This window comes from Chenopodium album, chromosome 1 (genome assembly GCF_948465745.1).
Source record: "Chenopodium album chromosome 1, dcCheAlbu1.1, whole genome shotgun sequence".
Classification (NCBI taxonomy): domain Eukaryota; kingdom Viridiplantae; phylum Streptophyta; class Magnoliopsida; order Caryophyllales; family Amaranthaceae; genus Chenopodium; species Chenopodium album.
The window spans coordinates 7567337-7586944 of NC_137834.1; the positions used below are offsets into that span (position 1 = coordinate 7567337).

The window sequence follows — 19608 nt, forward strand, 5'->3', positions numbered from 1 at the left end:
GGTCTTCAAATTTTGGACCCGACGGATTCGGGTCGGATCCGGGTCCTGCTGAAAAAAAACGGATCTGGATCCGGGTCTTGCCCCCAGACCCGGATCCAGATCCGTTTACCCGTTTTTTATTTTTTCTATTTAAAAAAAAAACTATAATTGTTTAGTTCCTTATTAAAAATGTTGACAATGTTAATATTGATAAAGCCCTTTCAAGAGATGAATTTTCGATGCCTCATATCAAATTTACTATCTCATTTGTAAAATCGTACATTTATCGTTATTTATAATTTTTATGAGGCATCGAAAATTCATCTCTTTGTGTATTAGTTGGTTACTTTGTGTTTTTAGATTAGTTGTATAATAATAATTTAGGTTGAACTTAATAACCCCCCGACGGAAGTTTTAAATGCATTTTTTGACCCAAATATTAAATTTTTCCAAAAAATTAAGCAAAATATATTGGACCCGTTTTGGACCCGGATCCGAACCCGGATCTGTTGGACCCGTCGGATCTGGATCCAGGGATTCATTTTCAAAACCCGACGGATCCGGGTCGGATCTGGATCCTTGATACAAAAACGGACCTGGATCCGGGTCCATCCAGACCCGGTCCAGATCCGACCCGTTGCCATCCCTAGGTGTGGCCAGCCGAAGCCAGCCACGGTGGCCGTACACCTTGCGGTGTACGCTGCACAGCAGCGACGCAAGGGCAGCAGCAGCACACGCAACACTTGCGCGGCACTGCTGTCGCTGCTCCTGCTGTCCGAGCACCCTGCCCAGCCCCGCCCTCCCTCCTGGACCACCTGGTGCGGCAGTCGCCGTGGTAGCGCCACCCAGCCGTGGCTGCCGTACCTTAAATCCTTCCTTTTTTTTGTTTTTTTTTTTAAAATTAATCTGCTGCCACGTCAGCTAGGAAGATCCCAGCCAACGCAGCAACAAAGAAGCAGCGTGCGTCAGTCAAGGAGATCCCCAACCAACGCACGAACACAGCCAGGGGCAAAGCCCAGCCATGGCGCCACCAGCACTCTAGCTGGAACTATTCCAGTCGAGAGCTAGTGCTGATGACTGGTGCTGTCGCGCGTCGCCGTGGCTAGGCCGGAGCCCAGCCACTTGCGCCTGTTGGCTGCAGCAAGTCGCTGGCAGCAGCTAGCGGCAGTGCAACTGTTGCACTTGCTGCAGCCGCTCGTTACTGTGACTCGCCGCCGCCACCTGTCCTCCAGCCTGCGCCCTCCTTCCCCTTCTCTTCGACCTCCTGGGCAGCCGCCGTGGCCACCTTACGGTGGTTCAACCACCCAGCCACGGCTGCCCTTCCCAAATTTCAATCTTTCCTTTTTTTTTTTTGAGAGTTTCAATTTAATTACACAACTTTTGTAAAATTAAATTAATTTGGGTCTTTTGAATTAAAACATAACATTTATGCCTAATTCAATTTTTGAAATCAAATTCACAATTCAATTTCAATTTTAGGGTTCTTCACAAAATTAATTCAAATTTAATTAACTTTTAAAACAAATTATTGATTATACAAAAAATCATATTTTATGTATCAAATCAAATAAATTAAATTTATGAAGCATAAATATTCGAAAATCATCAAAATTAAGCACAAAAATCAAAAATCCATTTAATATAAAGATTGAACCATAATTAATTATTCTCCCTCCTAATTGCATTAAAATTGTGGATTATCAAAGAATTATTGGCAATATGCGTAAATGCAATAGGCTAACTGATACCACTGTAGGGGTTTATAGATACTACGCAGCGGAAATAACATGAATCATATTCATAAAGCACCTAAACCAAGGATCTAATGCATAACACATAAAAAACAAATAATTTTACCTTTGAAGCGTGATTCCACGTGCGATCGAGCAAGAACAAAGGGAGATAAAGAACCCCAAGCGTGATTCCTCTACTTAGTCCACGGGCACAAGTTAAGACCTCCACTATTGCTAGTTAGTTGCAATTGAAACCTTCAATTGACCTTCTATGGAGAAGAGCGACATACTAACCAAGAACCACTACGAACCACCACACGCGCCACCAAGGGGTGGCCTGCCGTGAGTCCAAAGGGGGGAGGAGTGAGAGCCGTGAATGTGAGAGAGGATTAGGGTTTTGGGATTGGTTGCCTTGATGTCAAAATTCACAGTGTGTGAATTATGACTCTTACTACAAACCCTAGGCATGGATCTTATTTATAGACCTTATCTCTAAATAAGAGCCCATGTCAAAAGCCCAAAACCTAATTCCAATCTAACTATGATAGCCCAATCAAATTCATGATTAGTTAATTGCTTAAGAGGCCCATTAATGGGCCTCTTACTTGCTTAACCCAATACCCTTGTGTGTGACCAATATAGGATCCATTCTAAAGGGCTTTGGACTATTTGACTAGTCCAAAGATCATATCTCATAGTCTAGCAACAGAGGATGACGCCCCAAAAGAACGAACTTATTATCTCTATAATAGTGATCCTTGATATATCTAGTAATTGCACTTATCGAAGACACAATTCCTTGATATATCTAGTAATAATAATAATAATAATAATAATAATAATAATAATAATAATAATAATAATAATAATAATAATAATAATAATAATAATAATAATAATAATAATAATAATAATAATAATAATAATAATAATAGTAATAATAGTAATAATAGTAATAATAGTAATAATAGTAATAATAGTAATAATAATAATAATAATAATAATAATAATAATAATAATAATAATAATAATAATAATAATAATAATAATAATAATAATAATAATAATAATAATAATAATAATAATAATAATAATAATAATAATAATAATAATAATAATAATAATAATAATAATAATAATAATAATAATAATAATAATAATAATAATAATAATAATAATAATAATAATAATAATAATAATAATAATAATAATAATAATAATAATAATAATAATAATAATAATAATAATAATAATAATAATAATAATAATAATAATAATAATAATAATAATAATAATAATAATAATAATAATAATAATAATAATAATAATAATAATAATAATAATAATAATAATAATAATAATAATAATAATAATAATAATAATAATAATAATAATAATAATAATAATAATAATAATAATAATAATAATAATAATAATAATAATAATAATAATAATAATAATAATAATAATAATAATAATAATAATAATAATAATAATAATAATAATAATAATAATAATAATAATAATAATAATAATAATAATAATAATAATAATAATAATAATAATAATAATAATAATAATAATAATAATAATAATAATAATAATAATAATAATAATAATAATAATAATAATAATAATAATAATAATAATAATAATAATAATAATAATAATAATAATAATAATAATAATAATAATAATAATAATAATAATAATAATAATAATAATAATAATAATAATAATAATAATAATAATAATAATAATAATAATAATAATAATAATAATAATAATAATAATAATAATAATAATAATAATAATAATAATAATAATGCACGATGACCGATTCGGTCTGGTGCAAAGCTTTTCCTCCAACTCTCGAGGGGCTAGCTGCAGAATGGTACAGGGGGATAGAGAAAGGGACGGTGTACTCTTACAACCAGCTGAAGAAGTTATTTATGCATCACTTCTTCACCTTAGTGGATCGGACTAAAATGACCACTGAGTTGATGTCGTTGACTCAAGGTAAGGAGGAGTCCTTGAGGGATTTCATTACCCGTTTCAACAAGGAAGCTACAACCATCCCAGAGATGAGCCAAGAGGTATTCCTTCTGGCCATGCAGAGCGGGCTACGCTCAGATTCACCTTTCAGGGAGTACATGGGTCGTAAAAATCTCAAGACCCTCGCTGAAGCACTAGGAAAAGCTCATGAGTTCATCAGGGCTGACGAAACAAATCGAGCCATACAAAGGAACAAGACCCCTAACGAGCCCGCTAAAGCAGCCGAGGCAACCCGGGCAGGGCCCCAGTACAAGGGTGCCCAGATCGGTAGGGCAGAACTCGCAAGGAGGGAGGCAAAGAGAGCAGTGGGGGTCAGACGGGCACATCCGAGACGATCCGGCAGAGCTGGAAAGTTTGAGCAGTATACCCCACTGACTCATTCTCGAGCACATATCTTCAGCGTGAACAGGGCAGATGATAAGTGGCAGAGGCCACCTAAGATGGTGAACAAGAGTAGAGACCCAAGCAAGTGGTGCGATTTTCACAAAGATTATGGACACACCACTAACGAGTGTTCCCATCTCAAGGATAACATAGAAGATTTGATAAGACGATGGCATTTGAACCAGTTCAAGTAGTACCATGAGTACAACCGTAGAAGAGAAGAGGAAAGGTCAGGACAAAACCAGAAGAGAGGTCAAAAGGACCAAGGAGCAACAAGCTCAGAGTAAGAAAGCAAGCCTGAGGGGAGGATTTATGTGATCAACGGAGGTCCCATTCACGGGGGCTCCGTGAATAAAGCACGGGCTGATCTTCGTGCAATGATTCAACAGGCAAACCGCAGCCGAGAAGGGAGGAAACCCCTGCTACCACCTTAGCCCCGAGTTGCCTTTGATGAGTATGACCAGGAGGGCATCGTCTACCCTCACGATGACCCCTTGGTCGTGACCATGAGAATTGCCAACTGGGATGTAAGCATGGTGCTGGTAGATGGAGAAAGTTCAACAAACATCATATTCAGTGAGGCATTTGAGAATCTTAAGCTGGACAAGAAAGACCTAAAGAGGGTCAGCTATGAGGTTACTGGATTCAACGGGTCAAGTCTCTTACCAGAAGGGCTGATCGAGCTATCTGTAAGGATAGGAGAAGGACACAAAAGGAGAGATGTCCGGACTGAGTTCCTGGTGGTCCAATCACCATCACCCTACAACATCATAGTGGGAAGGCCTCTTATTCACAAAGTGGGTGGTGTAGTAAACACCTACCACCTGGCCATGGCATACACAACTAGGGGTGTTCAAAAAATCCTGACCCGGCTGTCCCGTCCCGAATACCCGATGACCCGCAAAAAACTCGATGGGAAATTATCTTTTTTTCTTTTTTTTTTCGGGTCGGGTACCCATCCCGCTAAATTAGCAATTTTGCGGGTCGGGACATGGGTCAACTTTGCTAATTCGCGGGTACCCGAATACCCGTTAAAAATTAAAAAACAAAAAGAAAAGTGTCGAAATCCTCATCAACCCACTAGCTTAGATCAGCCCACTTAGCCTAGGCCCTAGGGTTTCATTTTCTCACAACTCAAAACTCACGCACTCACCTCACAATGTCCAAAAAAAAAACCCTAACACTCAAATTCTCTGACTTCTCTCTACTTCTCAAGCGCCTCCATCTCTCAAAATATCAATCAACTCAATTCCTCAAGCATAATTCGATTCATCCTCAGTTCCTCACACTTCAGTACATCACTCAATCTCAGGTATGTTTCATTTGTAGTACTTTCGTGGTATTTTTGTATTATTATTCGTGGTTTCTACCTTAGTAATTTGAATCTAATTATTTTCTTTATCATCAATTGGTAGATCTAATTTCATCCGTTCACTCAATCTTCTCACCAACTCAGGTTAGTTTGTTGTAATTTTTGTTGTTATAGATCTTAATCAATTTGTTTTTATTTAATTTTTTTAAAACTTCCTGTTTTCATTTAATCATATATATTAATGTGTTTGTTTGGTAAATTTTCATATTCCTTTATTTTACCACTTTGCTATATATAATATATGTGATGCAATTATTTTATTGCATTATTTGTGTTTTGTAGGAATGAAAGATTTGGTTTTGGATCAACTAGCAATTGTTATTGATGAGACACTTGAAATATCGGATCTCACAAGTCACAAGTGAATGAATTGATTTCCTCCCATTTCGTTTGTTGTGTGGCTTTGTGCCATTATTTGTACTTTGTATATTTTGAAGTTATGTAACTAAAGCTAAAAACTTTGTATTTCTATCCTTAAACTTTAGCTTTATATTAATAAGCTTGTCATCAATTTTTTTTATATCAAAACAGCAGTTTTTGTGAAAATGCAGCAGATTTTCTAAAAATAAAATAGTGCAAGTTTATTGAAATGAAAACAACCACCAATACCATATTTTAGGTACAAATTTATAAATGAATAAAAAAAACCACGGGTAATCCGGGTACCCGCAAACCGGGTACCCTGATTATTCGGGACGGGACACGGGCCGACTAATCAACTACCCGAATATCCGGGTACCCGAAGATCAGGGTACCCGATTGTCCGGGTACCCGGATTTGAACACCCCTATACACAACCAATGATGGGAGGTTGGCCAAGCTGGGGGCAACCAGAAAACAGCCAAACAATGTTACATCACCGCTCTTAAACAACCATCAAAAAACGATCTCCAGCCTGATCCCGAGCAGAAGTAGGAGGGGGAGGTAGAGAGGAAGTCAAGGAAAAGGAAAAGGATAGAATACCGGGCAGAGAAGGAGACGCAGAACCTGGCAATGGAAAACTTTGAGCCGGTGAAAGAAGAAACCCCTCAGACCACTCCCAAGCGGTGATCATGAGGAAATTGAGCTAGTTGAAGGGGACAACACCAAAACGGTGATGATTGGAAAGGACAAGGAGCCTAAAGTCCGCATAAACTTAATCGAGTTGTTCCGCAGCAACATAAGCATCTTTGCCTATTCAGCAGATGAGATGTCAGGCATCAGCCCGGAAGTCATGGTGTAGACACCTGATTGTGTCTCCCCAAAACCAAGCCCGGTGATGAATAACACTTCACGACCAATGGAGTGTGTATTGTGATTGGATAATGAATTGTGTAATTTTAGCCCAACCATTTTCTTCATTTCCATGCCCAAAACTATTGTTTCCTAGCCCGAACCATTTTATTTCCAACCCGAACCACAAACAAACCCAAACTTAATTAATTCTAAGCCCAAATCATTTATTTGGTCCCTTATTATTAATTACTGTAGCCCAACATTCTTTTTCCGTATCCAAAGTCCAAAATCGTTCAAGGCTAATTTTTGTGACATATAATTTTGATCCAAGTCCAATTTGGTTGGATAGCCCTTCAAATAAGCTTTCCAATGATAAATCATAAGCCTAATTTCGAATTAAAACGAAAGAGATATGATCCAAATAGTAAGCCGAGCCCAAAAACCGAGTCATCCTCACTAAAACGGCCATATCTTGAGATCTACTAAATATTTTGACCTGATTTTAATTTGGTTAGAAAGTAGACTTGAAGATCTTTCCAACGATATATTACATGCCTTATTCCCACTAACGGATCAAAAGTTATAGCAAAAACAAAAACTGCCAAAAAACTGTCAAACCTGCGCTGGAGCAGAATCGCTGCGTTGAACGCAGCCAACCTTTGACCAACGCAGCCTGTCATTGACCGACGCAGCTACAGTAATTGCGTGAAACATCACCCATCTGTGTTTGACGCAGCTAGCAAATGAATGGCGCAACCCATTTCTTTCCAGCGCAGCTCCCTTTCCATATTCCTGACCTCCCGTATAGCCTCCCTATAAATACCAAACCCTGTTTTCACCCACGGAAAAGCACTTAGACCTTATAAAAGGGTGTGGGTTTAGCCTCTCTACGGGAGTTCAAAGGGAATGAACCCTGCCTGGTGCTAAAAATGGTGTGAGTTTAGCCTTTTCACGGGAGCTCAAAGGGAATGAACCTTGTTTGGTGCTGATGTGAGTTTAGCCTCTTCACGGGAGCTTAAAGGGAAACAACCCTGCCTGGTGCTGATGTGAGTTTAGCCTCTTCACTGGAGCTCAAAGGGAATCAACCCTGCCTGGTGCTGATGTGAGTTTAGCCTCTTCACGGGAGCTCAAAGAAGATGATGTGTACCTGGGACCTGTAAAGCAAAGTTTGCCAAAGGACCCCTAGGGACTCAAGCGATTCAAGACGTTCATGACTTGACTCACAACTCAAGGTGTGTGGCTCGATGTGCAATGAGATAACTCGACGTGATTGTGTGTATGGTGCCTGTGCAATGCTTGACTCGATGTGCATGTGATGACTCAAAATAATACTTGTGTGGTGCAACGACGGACCCCTAGGGACTCAAGTGATTCAAGACGTTCCTGACTTGACTCACAACTCAAGGTGTGTGACTCGATGTGCAATGAGATAACTCGACGTGATGTGACTCAAAATGACTCAAAAATGCAAAATGCAAAAATTTCCGTCATTTTTGTAGAGGAGATATCGACCTTCCCCCGAAAGAAAAATGCGAAAAAAGAAAGAAAGTGTGAGTGTAGGTGAAAAATGATTTTTGAACTTCCCCAAAAGAAAAAGATCAAAAGAAGATGAGAATCCAATAATGATGGTGTGTATGCATTTGCTTGTTAAACCGTTGATGGTGCTTTGATGGTGATGAAAATGCATAGATAATGTCTTTACGAGTGATGACAAGGCGTGCCCAATGCGAATCAAGACTTCATGATAAAGGGCCCCTAAGGGTAGGATTTTTGGCCATGTGTGTGTATGAATGTGTGTGTGAGTGTCACTAAGGTTGGTTGCAAAGGCTATGGGTGTGGATAAGTGATTGTGAAAAGAGTCATGTGAATGATGACTCTTAGGCTAGGTAGGTCAATGATGTAGGGTTCAAGCCCCCAAGTCTAGCTTTAAATGGAAAGGGATGAGCATTCGAAATCCTTTGATATGATCATGATGTAGGTGCGAAAGAAATTTGATTATTTTGGCCGCACCCCAATGTGAGGCTGCCTACGTATCCATTAGGAATCAGACCAACTTAGCTCTAGCCGAACCTCGCACAAGTAGAGTACAACTCAAAGAGGTCTTTGAAGGGTTGTAATGGGGTTAGGCTAGAGGTGTATGAAGAAAGGATAAAGACTCAAGACCTTGGATAAGCCCCCAAGGTGTGCAATCTTGCATTTGAATCTTGATGTTTGTAAGCTCAAGGATTCTCACTTTTGAATTTGAATTTGTTCTCGCATTTGGAATTGGAAATGTATTTGGAACTTGTATTTGAATTTGATTTTGCATTGAAACTCTCAAAGAATAAGTGTGGACAATCCCTACCATGCGGTCTATCACTCACTTGGCGTTCATGTTTCTCACGCACGGTACCAAGCACTCGATAAGAGACGCAATCTGAGACATGTTCATATCAAAAGACATTGAAACACTTGCCCATAGTACACTTGCATTTTGTTCTCTCATTGTATTTGAATTTGTGTTTGAATTTGAACTCACTCAATTCTCAAATTTAAATCACTCAAGCTTTTGTACTTGTTTTCGAACATTGCATGATTGCACACCATCCCATCCCAAGGTTAGGTGAATATGGGTTGAAAAAAGAATAGGCCAATCGTTAGGCGAGGCTCAAAGTGGTTAATCAAGAAAAGGAAATCATGTGTTCAAAGGGTGAAGGGAAATTTGATGTGGTTTCAAAGGGTGCCTCAAATCATTGGTGTACCTTGTGCTTAGCTTGGCGCGTTTTTTTTTTCTTTTTTATTTGAAAGTTTTGAAGGTGGAGGTGATGTGAAATGAAGTGAAGTGTAATGAGGTGAAGTGAATTCATGATCATATGCAAGGAATTAGATGCTCATATTATTCAATGGAGGGTGAAAAATCAAAGCACGTAAATATGATAAGGGAAAATGGTCCTATGCTAGACTTATTATGGGGAAAAAAGATGAAAAGAAAAATAGAAAAAAGAAATCAAGAAATCTCAATCACTCAAATTTTGCCTCATGTGTCATCTTCATTGTCAGTCGTTCTTCTTTGATCAAATGTTATGGAACAAATCAACTCGTCAACGCAAAACTCGACTCAAAATGGAAAGATGAGGAGTATATGATGTGATAGGGTATGTATGAGAAAGGAAAATGATATATGTAGAAATTGTGAAAGTGGAAAGATTATGAAAGTGGAAATTGAAGAAATGGGAAAGGTGATGTATGTGGAAAATGGAAGGTAGGTGTACATAGGTGGAAAGAGTATGAAAGGGGAAAGTGTATGCATGTTCTGGAATGGTATGTATAGGGGAAGGGTGCACGTATGTATAAAGTATGTATAAGGTGCATGTACGTATGAAGAGTGTATGGGAAGTGTATATATGTACATTGGGAGGTATGTATAAAGAGTGTATGTATAGATGTATGTATGTAAGGAGTGTATATTTGTACAAGAAAAATGTATGGTGTATGTATATACGTATGTAGAGCGTATACGGATAATGGGCGTATGTAGGGAATTATGTATGTATAGAGAGGGTGTATGAGAGGTGTATGTATATGTGTACATGGAAGGTGTATGTATGAAGTATGTATGTACATGAAAGGTATACGTATGAGGAATGTATGTATGGGGAAAAGTATGCTCCAACTCAATTAATCAAATGACGAAAATGACTCATGCATGCTCCTAAATCATGGTCATGGTGCGTGGACTATGTACAAAGTGTGTGCAAGACGACTCGTGAGTGTTAAGTGGTTTATATACATGACTCGTGTAAATGACCATGAAACTAGACTTATGTACAGGACGACTCAAGAATGTACAAGACCAAGGCTAGACTCAAGTGGTAAACGGCTAACTAGACAACTAAATCCAGTTTAATTATCCAAATTTTAAAGTTGGGCCTAATTACTAAGTGAGCTAGACTAGGTCCTTTGGGCTTAGTTAGTCAAAAAAATAAAATAAATGAAAAGGGTTCAAAATAACACATGGTCTAGTTACACATAGATCAAAGGTTAGTCATACAAAACCATACAAACATACAAATATGCACAAGTAGGCACTTAGTCACGAATGCAATGCAAAGTTCTCAACCTAACCATGGCTCTATGTTTATGGGGTCATCTATGGTCGGGTTGAAAAGGGTTTCCAAAGGGTCCATGGTTAAGGATTTGGATGAATGGCACGGTATCCTACCTAATGAGGGTAAGTGCCATAAATGAAATCCCGCGGGTTAGACCCGACTCCACGGTTTGGTGAATTTACTATCTTAGATGAACCTTGCGTTACTAAAAAGATGTTGAAGCAACGCGAAATCGATAAAGCGTAAATTCTCGGGGCTAAAACCGTATGTAGAACACATACGGGGTTCAGAAAAGTCGAGGAAAAATCACAGAAACATAGCAGAAGCCCTGCACCACCAGTCCCATTCCTGCGCCATTGTTTGGAGGGCTGCGCCAAACAAAGGTGGCATGCGTTTGACGCAGGTGGCCAGTGTCTGACGCAGGCACTGAAACAATGGCGCAGCTACAGGACTTCTGGCGCAGGTCTTCTGGAAGCTTCCGGTGATATTTCCGACTCTTCCTACAGTGTTTCCTAGGTCCAGACGCAAAAAGGATGGTCCTTCCCGTGCGTCTTTTATATCAAATGCTAGCCAAATTGCAAAAAACAAATGTCAAGAATCTTTCAAGTCTCATCCACTCATCCTAATTAACTCCGGTCATTTAAAAACCAAAATTAATTAGGAATCCTCCCCAGTGGAGTCGCCAAATTGTAGGCGTCGCGCGAAGTGCGCCTACGTGTACATACGTGAATATGTAAGGCGTTCTTAGGAAGTGGGATTCAACAAGCACGCCGTGGAAAGTAAAGAGCCGCCAACGAATTTTAGGAATTCGTAAACCGTTCACAATTGTGAAGGCTACACCCCATTCACAATCTAAGTGAGATTGCTAACTTCATAGTGGTCACGAACCATGACTGGATATTTGGGGATGATGGTACAAAGTCAAATTAAGAAGATGACCCCGCCCGTATTGACCTCTATTCGATTCTTATGCGACATTCGTTTTTCGTTCTCCGCTAGCATACAAACAGCATTTTTATTGCCTACAAAATAAATCTAAATCGGTTAGAAATTTAATGCACATAAAGATTCTAATAAATTGTGGCTACTTCAAATTAAAATAAGATTAAAAGGTACCTAAATCCGGTTGTCCATAATTATCTTACTTTAATGTCATTGCACATACATTTTCCCTTTATTAAACATGCAAAAAGTGGTGATTTAATAGAATAACATATGCATTAAATAAAGGAAGCGATTTAAATTAAATAATATAAAAAACAATTAATTAAACATCCCTGTAAAAACAATAAACATTATCCTAATCATACTTTCTAACAATAATCAATAATTAAAATAATTATTCGTGGTAAATATATAAAATACTTACATTAAATCCGCGCCCTGTCTTTCAAAACGAATAAACAAAGTTAGTAATTTGAATGCAAGTAAAATAACATAGATAAACGAATAATTATAAAATAAAGATTAAAGTAAGAATTGATTTTGGCCAAGCCCTCAAAATCAAATCAACCTTTCACGCCTTGGATAATCGTATGTATTGCAAAAGGATTTTGAATCGTGTTTAGGGTTTGTGTTTGATGTGTTTAGGGTGTTTAATGTAGGTTTAAGGAGAAAATCATGTAATTAGGGTTGCAACTCGGCTGTCTAAGTGCTTGTCCGTGTGTGAAAATAGGGTTGAGTATTTATAGGGAGGCTGAAAAGAGGTCTAGGAATACGGAAAGGAAGCTGCGCCACAACTTCAATAGCTGCGCCGTTAAGTTATAGGCTGCGTCCGTCAAAGGTTTGCTGCGTTCAGCGCAGCGTTTCTGCTCCACCGCAATTTTGGCAGTTTTTGTTTTTGCTATAACTTTTGATCCGTAAGTCGGAATAAGGAACGTAATATATTGTTGGAAAGATCTTCAAGTCTACTTTCCAACCCAATTAGAATCAGGTCAAAATATTTCGTAGATCTTGAGATATGGACGTTTTAGTGAGGATGACTCGGTTTTTGGGCTCGGTTTACTATTTTATCTCTTTCAATTTAATTCGGAATTGGGCTTATGATATATCATTGGAAAGCTTATTTGAAGGGCTATCCAACCAAGTTGGACTTGGATCAAAATTATGGGTTACAAAATTAGCCTTGGACGGTTTTAGACTGTCGATACGGAAAAAGGATGTTGGGCTAAGAATGAATGTTTGGGCTACAGTAATTAATAATAAGGGTCCAAATAAATGATTTGGGCTTAAAATTAATTAAGTGTTGGGTTTGTTTGTGGATCGGGTTGGAAATAAATGGTTCGGGTTAAAGATAAACAGTTTTGTGCATGGAAATGAAGGAAATGAGTTGCACAATTCATTGTCCATTTACAACACACACTCCGTTGGTCGTGAAGTGTTATTCATCACCGGCCTTGGTTTTGGGGAGACACAACTAGATGTCTACAGGTATATTATTCTCTCCTTATCCTTTGTGTTGTATTAGTCACATCACTTTATTTTTCCATATGCTTTAATCCTTATTCGGTAAGAATTCATTACAATTTTATTATTTTTTCTTGCGCTAGCCCAATATTGGCCCTGTTCTCTTCACCTGGAAAAAATATTATTAAGTAAAAATTAGTTCAGTTCAGCAAGATAAGTTCAGATTAGTGAAAAAAAATTTAGTTCAGCAAAAATAAGTTCAGTTTAGTAAAAATCAGTAACTTTAAAAAAAGAAATATAATACGAAATCCGTAATAATAAGTTTATTTCACTAAAATTAAGTTTAATTCAGCAAAAATTAGTCTAGTTCAGTAAAATTAAGTTTAATTCAGCAAAAAATAAGTTCAATTAAGCAAAATTAAGTTCAGTTCAGCATATATCAGTTGAAAAGAGCAGGGCCTTACCCTACAAAAAAAAAAAATTATGTCTGCCAAATACCCAATATACACCTTTTTTTTCTATAACTAATAATTAAATATATCATGACTAACGGTTAAATATATCCTTGCTAACTTTATTTTATAGGATTAATTAAATTTGTTTTTTAGTCACCTTATATATTTTTTCCTAAATTTTTTACCGTGTCAATTATTGCAATTAATCTAAAATAAAAGGAGTAATAATGTAATATTTTAAAATATCGATTTCCTTAATTAGCCCTTTGTTTTTTTTTCAATTACAACACTTCCTATAGTCAACCTTTTCTTTTTTAATTGCAACACTTCCTTAATGAATATATCACATTTATATTTAGGAAAAATTGTGAGAAAGGTCCTAATAAGTGGACTATCTTGTGAGAAAGGTCATTTAATTTTCAAAGTTATGAAAAAGGGCCTTATAAGTGACTTTTGTTGTAAGAAGGGGACTTTGACCAAGATTCCAGCGTTGACCATGAATTTCTGCCAAAAAAGTGACGTGCCAGGCTCGTGACTTTTTTTGATTTTTTAACAAAAATAATAATTAAAAAATTAGAAAAATAAAAAAAACAGAAATTTAATAAAAAAAAAAAGGAAAAATTTTCAAAAAGGACCTAGAAACCAGACACTTTTGTGAAAAATGACCTAATATCACAAATCTTGTCAAAAAGGACCTAATAAAGCACTTTGGTTTGTCAAATGGGACCAAGACGCCGGAATCCGGCAAGTCAACACCGGATTCTGGCGTTGACTGACACATGGGACACGTGGCAAATTCTTATTGGTTTAAGTTTAATTAATTTTTTTAAAAAAATTAAAAAATATTTTTAAAATCCTAAAAATAATAAAAAAAATTCTAAAAATAATAAAAAAAAAATTCTAAAAAAATCAAAAAATTGTGTAACCAACACACAACAAATATCATCAACCACAGTTACAAAATAATTTGTAAATTAATCATCGGGAATTTACGCTTTTTCGATTTCTCGTTGCTTCAACCCATCTAACAGGTAACATGATCAACCCAAAATGTACTTTAGCTTGGTATATATATCGGGAATATATATACCAAGCTAAAGTACATTTAACATCCAAAGGAAAACTACATTTGATTAATGGTGAGCTGATGTTGCAGGTGAATATGTAGTTTTTTTGTATCCAAGTTGTGCAGCGCTTGCAGCTCGAGGTTTGGCATGATAGGTGAGTTGCTATGGCTTTGTGTTTTTATATAAGCTTAATTGAAGATTATATGAGATTTTCAATTGAAGCTGATTTTACATATCAAATTTTGTCGATTTTTACTCAATTATTGTGTTTTTTATCTACGGGTGTGTTCTATTCACCTGATTTTCACTGATCTGAACTTATCTGAACTTATTAGACCTTATTAAAACTTATTTTAGATGTAATTTGTACTTGGTTAACACTTATTAAAACTTATTAGACCTGATATGAACTTATCTGAACTTAACTGAACTTATATGAACTTATATGAACTTATTACACCTGAAATAAGTGAAAATAAGGTGAACAGAACAGACCCTACAATTTGCTCTTAAAGTTTTCTTTGCTTTTATTTTTGTTGACAAACTCTAGAATCATGGTTATTATTGTCGTTGCTTCTCTTTTCAATTGTCTGAGCTCAATACTAATTTTCCTATAGTTTAAGCAAGGAAGAATAAAAAAAAGCAATATACTCCAAAAGTAGGTACTCTTCAGTGTGTCACTCCTTCCAGCTTTTATTTGTCACTCTCTCACATGTTTATACTGAATAAACTCAAGAGCATGCATAACATTGCATGTAGCATGTATCATACATTAAAATTGACATAAAACGATATATTTCAGACCCAAAAATATCAGTTAAATCTCATCTTGTAGATGCTAAATAGGTCAACTTTAATGTCTTACAGAGTAAAACAGCTTTGAGCAGTATATCTTGAACTCTATTGTTTAAATTTGCTGTGTTGGATTCTTTTCAATTCTTTTTATCTTGCTTTGTTTGTAAAAGCATGTATTGTCAAAAACTTTGTTTCTCACTTATTGAACAATGTCATAGTTGTCACATATTTGCATTTATAGTGGATTAGTCATAGAGCCTTTCTGTTTATGTATGTGGAGATTCACTGAGATGGTACCTTTAACTATTTGGTGGTGCAATTGGAAAAAAAATCCAGAAGTTTTAGGAGGGGAGAGTTCATTTTCTTATGAGGTTGAAGTTTTTCTTTTCCCACCTGTATAGTATGTTACGAAGTTTAGGGCATTGACACTAGCAGCTCAAATGTGAGCCTGTAGATTATTCCATTAGTGCGCTAAGTAATTATCATCCTGGCACCAAAACTGATTAAGAACAAAAACAATAAACTTGTCTATTGTTTTAGCCTGAATTTTATTTCTCAAACTTGTGCTCTCTACAAATTGTATATTTTTGTCTTCTCTGATCAGGTAACAAAATCTACACAAATTTTTTATTCTTTGAATTTTTAAGATAGTATGCACTAATTTATTCTTGACCCCTTGGATTAAGGCTAAAATTGATGTAGTCGTTTACACTGGTTTATCTTTGTAAACTGCTGTGAATTGATTAACCTGATCTTTTGGCAGGAAAATGCAAGATGAAGGATTGGATGTCCAATCTGCAACAAATGCTGCCTAATGGCATGTGTAAGTAATAGCTTATGATCTTTTTTCTCACTTGATGCTTAGCCATCCCCCATTCATTTGTTTTATTAACTATTAGTTTCTGAACAATGCAGGCATAACCAATCTGGAATAATACAAAACCTAAGTTGGAAGGTTGGGCGGGTGCTTCCTGATGAAATTGAGCACAAGCTAAGTGATCCAGAAAAGCGTTACTTTAAGTTTGAACATTAATTTATAAGTAGTACATCGCTTGTTAAGTTTATTTTGTAGATTGAAGATGGATTTTGTAATTTGTACTACCACACTCATGGGCATCTGATCCAGGTGCTCTACACGCGCGTATCCTTATCATTTTGGAATAGCTTAATATAAGGCAGATGCTAAGTTGTTGGCCCTATAGTGGTGTCATATAAAGAGATAATTTAGTGGGTTTTGTATGTCATTGTTTATTGGTGGATCCGAGCTTGCAGCTGAATATGTTATGTGCTAGGAATTGATATTTAGATAAGTCTAGGAGGAACACACATAGGTTGTATAGCTTTAAATTTTTAAGCCTTCCCCCCTGCCCCCTGGTTTCCCGCATGGCCTCCAAGGGAGGCAATGTTTTAATAATCAAGACACCCCTATTTTTTTAGGTGTTGAATTTTGTCTTGTTAAGGGGGCAGTCAATTAGCATGTTGGAGAGTTAGAATGTTGGAGAGTGCATATTAGTCAACGACCAATGACCCTGCAATGCTATACTATGTGCTTGACATGTATATTTTCTGACAAGTTAGAATGTTGGTGAGTTATTCTTGGCTACTTGAAATTTCAAGGTAATCTTCAAAGGTTGGAATGTTGCAAGTTGCAAGCTTATGCTCTTAGTTAGTTGATGATTACTAGGAATTGTGCATTTATGAACCTTAATTAATCACATAGAATATGGACTTATATTTCTTAGATACTAGGGCAGCCGACGCGCGCGTTGCGCGCGAAGTGGCTAGCCGTTACGATGAAGTTATCTTGACTTGTGTTTAAATTAGCGCATTAGTGATTATGAATTACTTACACAAAGTTGGCGCACAATAAATGACTTTTCATAAGTGATACATCCAACAATACTTGCTTATGGAAAAACATAAATTAAAAGTCCAACAATTTTAAGTTCTAACCAAGTACTCTGTACAACAGTTGTGTTTTTGTAATCAAAGTTTTTCTAGTTGAAGCCTTTTGAATTTAGGCCATAGTTATTATGTGTAATGCAAAAACAAAAATATTTAGAGGTTTGAAATTTTTAAACATAACCATTAAACTATTGCATTTATCGAAACGGTTTGGGCTGATTAACAGCATGAATTGCAATTGGTAGTACCAGAAAATAGTTCAAAGATGATTTGTGTATTTTCAAAAGCAAAAATTACAACCAATGGCCCGTCAATGTAGTTTAATCTTGCTAGTACGTACAAATTACATTGGTATCAAAATCTAACCAAAAGGTGTTGTCTATGTCAGTGCTCTTGTAAGAAGCCACTTGATGTTGCTGCTATAGTTGCGTTCAGGCAATTAAAATGGCTTTCCTCTGCCATTTTAGAACCCAAATTCTAATCAGGGACATTGGAGCAATCTCCAAGTACATTGGCTTAGTCACCAAGCCAGTAGCTATTGCTTCAAATTCTGGCCAATCACCCTGTCCAGTAATGCTAAAAACATTTTTTAGGAGAAAAGTCACAGGAGTTTATCTAACAAGCTACTACTATTACACAATGTTAATTCGGTGATATGAAACTGAAGTGGCATGGTTGAACTATACATCAACATATATATACAATAATACAAATACAATGGAAAACAGGAAGAATAAGTTAAGAAATGATATGGAAAAAACTAACCTAATACACTAAATGAGCAGGCAATATTTACAGTGACAAATCTTAATGAACAATACTAACTTCTTCTTTTTTTTTTTTAAACAAGAAATAGGATAGCCTCAAGGGATTAATAGAGAACATAACAGTTTTAAGATGTAAATGCAATATACAGTTATAAACTCTGCAGTTCTTGAGTTGGGTGGGTTTTAATTAGAATTGATTTGATTTGAATTGAATTGTGACCGAAAATGATTGCACAGAATTTGAAAAGAATTACAATAAATTGTGAATGGCAATAATTATTGGAAATTATTTAAATTTAGTATTGAGAATTAAGAGGATGTGCAATAAATTTAATATAACCTCCATTCTAAAGATTAAAAGCTTTCCACAATGATCATCTTTAGCTTTAGTGCAGCTCAATTATAACTTTGAATTTTGAATATAGCAAAACATATTGTTAGAGAAAATCTAGTAACAATACATTAAGAATAAACCTAGGGTAATACAATAGAGTTTTTAAAGAGAAAATGTAGTAACCTCCAGTTTATAGCTCTTGTAGATAGACTCGTCTAACTGGTCAAATTTATTTATAAGAGACCATTTTACTAAGTAGAGAACATCATTAAAGAACTTTTAAGAGAGTATTTTGCTTTAATTAGGTGAGGGTAAAATATATTACTTGTCTGATTTATCTTATCAATTGTTAGGTTGATTAGTTAAAAACAAGAGGAATACAATGAACAACTCAATCTATGGAGAAATTGCATACCCAATCAACCAACTTGTCATCCATGTAAGCTAGCCCCTTGAGATCCTCATGCAAATATGCTTATCCTTTTGCAGCTCCAAGGGCAAGCCTCAGTCTTGCAGGCCTTTCCATGGTGGGCTGCCCTTTACCTATGATTAGACCATTTAAAATTTCAGTTTAATCAATGTCAATCACTAATTATAAGCATAAAAGCCAAAATGAGTGTTATACTATGCTGGCAGTGAGTGCATTTAAAGAGAGACAATGCAGACACATATAAAAGCAGAGAACTAATGGCAATAAGCTTACAATGAAGATAGCACTCCATGGTATCGTTTGGAATGAACTCGTAATCTAGCAACCTATGTGCACCACTATTTCAATATCTAACTAAAGAAACACGATTTGTGATGGATTTGGCTAACAATTCCAGCTTATGCCTGAAATTCGCACCCTCTCTATCCACTACCAGATGTAAGAGACTAACGAGCAACTTCCTTAACATTAGAAAGGACACCCTTGTGGACATTAATTAGTCTTACATTTTTAGCTTCCAGCAAATGTTTAATAAATTAAAGATCAGATATATACTTCCTTGTACTGTCCACCTTCCTTCGATAAATGTCCTCTCTAATAAAAAATACTCTACTTAATCATCA

At 36.1% G+C, this 19608-nt stretch overlaps 1 protein-coding gene across 1 annotated transcript; it reads left to right on the forward strand.

Moving 5' to 3' along the window:
* Positions 1 to 3544: 3544 nt before the first annotated feature.
* On the forward strand, positions 3545 to 4345 carry LOC145627654 (uncharacterized). Its single transcript, XM_081680017.1, has one exon. The coding sequence runs from the start codon at positions 3545 to 3547 to the stop codon at positions 4343 to 4345; it is 801 nt and encodes a 266-aa protein (XP_081536143.1).
* Positions 4346 to 19608: the final 15263 nt, after the last annotated feature.

Bases quoted from the DNA above. Each gene is read 5' to 3' on its own strand.
- LOC145627654 (XM_081680017.1), top strand. From the start codon at position 3,545: ATGACCGATTCGGTCTGGTGCAAAGCTTTTCCTCCAACTCTCGAGGGG.